General features: G+C 37.7%; 1 protein-coding gene across 1 annotated transcript in view; it reads right to left on the bottom strand.

Annotated features, from left to right (window-relative positions):
• Nucleotides 1-3,912, bottom strand: part of RNF212 (ring finger protein 212) — a 24,240-nt gene extending 20,328 nt beyond the window's left edge. The window contains exons 1-2 of the mRNA XM_009272631.1: nt 3,801-3,912; nt 2,119-2,180 (exon numbers count right to left, since the gene is read on the bottom strand). Coding sequence (XP_009270906.1) covers nt 2,119-2,180; nt 3,801-3,912 — 174 coding nt within the window. The remainder of the gene's footprint in view (nt 1-2,118; nt 2,181-3,800) is intronic.
• Between the last annotated feature and the right edge of the window lie 827 nt (nt 3,913-4,739).

Here is a 4,739-nt window from a genome sequence, read left to right as displayed (position 1 = left end):
AGAAAGAGAAAAGCAGATAGACAACACAGTCTATCCTATCTATGGTATTTAGGTAAAGAAAATACAAACAAGACAATAAAATTTCACCTAGAAAAATTAATGTATTCATAAAAATACATTTGGCATCTTTAAAATGTATTCATCGGAGGCAAGCTCTAGAAACCTATTTAGAGTCCTAACAAAGCAATGACCTTGGTTTAAGAACCCATCAGATCTGAGAAAAATAAAAGCCAACCAGCTTCGTTGCTGCTTTAAAAACTCTTTAAAATAAAGATTTGTAGAACACTTTATATTTTATCTGTTCCATGGAGGAGTAGCAGATGTTAACATGATATTCTGAAATAATGAACAGCAAGATTCTGATTCATCGTAACACTTAACCATCCTCTGGGAAAAAGCAAGTGGGGATCATGAGACGTAGAAGGAAGATATAAAGATGACAAGCATGCATCACTGTAAAGATGAGAATATTTAATGTGTAGATGTTGATTGCCCCAATATACAATTTAATGAGGAGTTTTAACACATTTATAGGACCTCCTACTCATTGGGAATTCTTCCATAGCATCAAGCTGATAAAGGTTACCAGGTATATTTCCACTCAGGTTCCTGAATTATAGAGCCATGACTTTTTTATATGCATCTTTAATTATCATTCCAATCATTTTATCTGTTCTTAATCAAGGTTAAGCAATCATCATTAATGTCTTTTTTAAAGAATATGGTAATTTGCTTCCTTCCAGTCCTCCAGAGCAGTGGCAGTTTCTAATGAAACATCTAATATTTTTGTTAGTATCCCAATCACTGCATTTTTAAATTCCTTCAGTATTTTTGAAGCAAATTATCAAGTTCTGTTGAAATGCTGCAATTTAAGACTGATCTAACATCAAAATTAGCTTTGTTTTGAGCAAGGTGTTGGACAAGATGACCTCCAGAGATCCCTGACAACCTAAATTATTCTGTGACAGAAATTAATAACAAAACTTGCAGCCAGGGTAGGCTGATATTGAAAGCTTATTAAAATACCTCCTCTAGAATTTTTATGAAGGGCTTTGGGGTTTTTTTTATTTGATTACTGTATGCATTGTTCCTTTGTATTTATGTTTGCATTCTGTTGTTTTGCTGTAATTTTTTATTTTTGGTAGCATTGTCTTTTTCACCCTGTTTCAGTTCCACAAGATTCTATGGTTACAAACATGAAATATAGTGTAACAGTTTTTTATATTTTAGATACAGTATGTAGAGGTAGAGATTTCTGTATTTAGATACACATCATCTCAGTTTTAAACATATCTAGAGAAATCATGCCCTCCTTCAAGGTCACCACTTCAGGGTTAGTCCCAAATTGTCCTCTATTTCATGATTGCCTTATAGCCTTGTAGGACTTTATGTGTTAGCTGTATTGAATGCTCATAGTATTTTTCTTCTATCACTGTGAGGCAGGCTTGTCTCTTAGGTAGGCATCAGTCTAGGAAAATAGAAATGTTTTCACAACCCATTTATGAAATCAGCTAAGGAGAAGATTGTTCCTGGGAGAAATGGGAAAATTAAATCTTTCTAACGATTTCTCAAGAAAGGGAATTAAAAGCTATTCATTCTCTAGTGAATAACAAGAATTCCCACAATATTTCAGATCCTCGCTTAATCACATGGCCATAAGGAAAACAGTTAAGCTTAAGAGAAAATGGAGAAATAAACCCAATACACTTGAAAACATTGATGTGCTGCCATGCAGACTTTTGATTCAGTCCATTACATGAAATAATTCATTACAGTCCACTTTCTCTGATGTACAAATGCCAAAGCCAATAAACATTTTTCTACATTTTGAAAGTAGTCACTGATGTTACACAGTAGCCAGTCATGTTTCTTGAAAAGGTTGGAGTGATTTACAGTCCAGCAGAATCTGAACACCTAAAGAGTCTCCGTAGGCTTTTATTTGGAGAAATCCATAAAACTAAAAGCTGTATAGTGCCTAAGTATCTAAGTCTACCAACATAACATCAGTATTCATGTCATAGTTGGCAAACAAAAGGGAAGTATTTTGTAATGTAAACAATTTAGCTGTTAAGCAAACTACAGATTAATGTAATACAGCAATACTAAAGCTTCATTTACCTGTTTTGAAAGGAATAATGTACGACAAGGAGTTCTACAGATCAAACATTCATCTTTTTTGCCTGTAAGGTAAAGACATTTAAAATATACATCAAACTCAATACATATTGAGTAAGTTTTTAATGGAATTTGATGCCTAAACCTTTGTTTGGAGCTTGTGGGAGGAATCTGAAGGTTATACAAGAAATGAAAATAAACATGAATAAAGAATTTGATTCTATAACCATTACACACAGCTGCACAGGGAAAATGTGTGTGAATGTCATCAGGTCTTACTTCTGCAAATAAGCATTCATGTAAATGATTTTATGAATATCATTAGTGTCACTGAATGCAGGTGACTTTTAGTTCCTTTGATTTAAATAGGACTACTTGCCTGGTTTAATCAAACATATGCTTAAGTGCACTAATGAGTTAGAGTCAACCAGATATATGACTTTTTAGATTGGGGCCCAGTCTGTCTCTCTCGATAAACTATATGAAACCTTAACTTCAAAGAATTAATAATTTTACCTTGTGAACTTTTCCAGTGAAAAATTCATCACATCACTTTTTAAAACTTTATCATTTTTTAAAATGTCTCTTTGATTATTTGCAGAGATATTAACAAATATTTCCAGTAAATGCATATGACTACAATATTTATAATTTATAATCTTAATAGCTGCTTCCTTTCTAAGGATTCTAAAGATCAATGTTTATAAAACATCTTTAAAGAGTAAATACATTTTAAACCTGATATTATCATTATTATTGAATTCACAGAAAAAAAAATATATAATGTCTCAGGGTTTTTTCTGCCAAAAAATATTAACAGCAGAAAGGAAAGCTGTTGTTCAGGTTCTAGGAGCCTGCAAGTTGTATTTAGAGGCTGCATTTTATGATCCTCTCAACAGCAACCTTGTGAAAACTTTTAGTCAAAAGTTTTTAATTCTGAAATACAGATCGATTATTTATTTCTGTGTGCTCTAACAAAAGCCAGGGCATTTAGCATGACCTCAAAGGGAAAAACATTGATGTCTCTCTGCTATTTTTTTCTTTTGAAAAAGCAACCTCCTTATTCCGCTATGTCGTTTCCACAGATCTTCACCTAAGCACATCACAGGATTCCCAGAATACGACTCAGGAATTGCATACAACACAGAAAAGCTCCAAAACATCACCTCCAATTCTCCTAATGCTGCTGAAAATTTTCTAGTGTTTCAGTGACAATACTGAGATTAAAAATGTCTTAAGACTATTGTCAAAACCTGCCCTAAACAAATCCTATGTTTTCAAATTGCTCTTTCACTAATGAAAAAGCATGCCCTTTCCAAAATTAGACAGAACAGAATGCCATCTTATTTTTTTTACAATGCAATCATGGATCATAAGTATCCAGAATCAACTTTTATTAAAGCCTCCAGTTTTCAGTGTCTAAGGCTTGTTCTCAAAGCCACATTCCTCCAGCCAGATTCATCTGGCAGCAGACACAGGTGGTTTTTTACTATTTAAAGAAAAACAACAGCAAGAATTGAAAAGGTTTATCAATAACATTAGTCTGACTAAAAGCAATGCTCAGGCCTTTCTTTTTTCCACAGTGAGTCAGAAATGCTAACAGTTAAGGTAAACGTGTGCACACTGGCACTGCCTGACCCACTGAAGCAGAGGGCCGAGCCGCCCATGTCTGCAGCAGCCATTACCTTTCTGGAGGCAGATCTCACAGATAACATGGCCGCAGCTTGTGAGGCTGAACCGTGGGGCGGGCTTGCAGGGCTCACAGAAGCAGACATTGCAAAAGACCGCGACGGCCATGGGGCGGAGGGCAGGAGGGCCCAGAAGGGAGCAGGTGGCTGAGGCAGATGCCGACCCTCCTTGCCGCCCCCAGGGTGAGGCCTACAGGCCTCCCTCCGCCATGTTCCTCCGGTCTGAGGCACCACTGGGCCCTGAGGTGAGGGGTGGCAGCGCCCCTCCCCCACCCGGGGGGGCCTGAGGGCAGCAGATATTCACCCTCACACCCCAAAAAAAGGGTTTTCCCGGCCTCTCACTACCAAACGGGAGAGGGTGCCTACGCAGGGGATCGTCTCTGAGACATTTCCCCCTCCCTTCCCCACATGTGGGCAGCTGAACTGGACTAACCACCAGGGCCCCGCGTAGGTGCTTCGCCACGAGCTCTGTCCTCCTCACAGGGGCGGCCATGCGGCAGGGGCTGCCATTGGGACAGCAGGTGTGTGGAAAATGGTAGTGGCTTTTCACTCTTTTAAATGCAGGAATCTGGGAAGGTTATTAATTTACTGTCACAGGTTTGTTGTTGCTTCTTTTGGTGGGGAAAAAAGTACAAAACAAGGATTTTTGATTTTCGTTTCTTACATTGAAAAAATCCCAGGGCTTGCTAATTTCCCTTATGTCACAGGTTTGTTGTTGCTTCTTTTGGTGGGGAAAAAAGTACAAAACAAGGATTTTTGATTTTCGTTTCTTACATTGAAAAAATCCCAGGGCTTGCTAATTTCCCTTGATGAAAATTTTAGGGGAAAATTCCCTTACAGACCTCCTTGCTGTGCAGGCTAGCTCTGAGTGTGTGACAAAGCCACGGACTGCATAGGAGGAACCTCCAGCTTTTAACTTCATAAAGACTACTGCTC

Source organism: Aptenodytes forsteri, unplaced genomic scaffold (genome assembly GCF_000699145.1).
Source record: "Aptenodytes forsteri isolate BGI_AS27 unplaced genomic scaffold, ASM69914v1 Scaffold670, whole genome shotgun sequence".
NCBI lineage: Eukaryota > Metazoa > Chordata > Aves > Sphenisciformes > Spheniscidae > Aptenodytes > Aptenodytes forsteri.
Note: the sequence above shows the minus strand (reverse complement) of the source record. Positions and strands in the feature narration are given on the sequence as shown.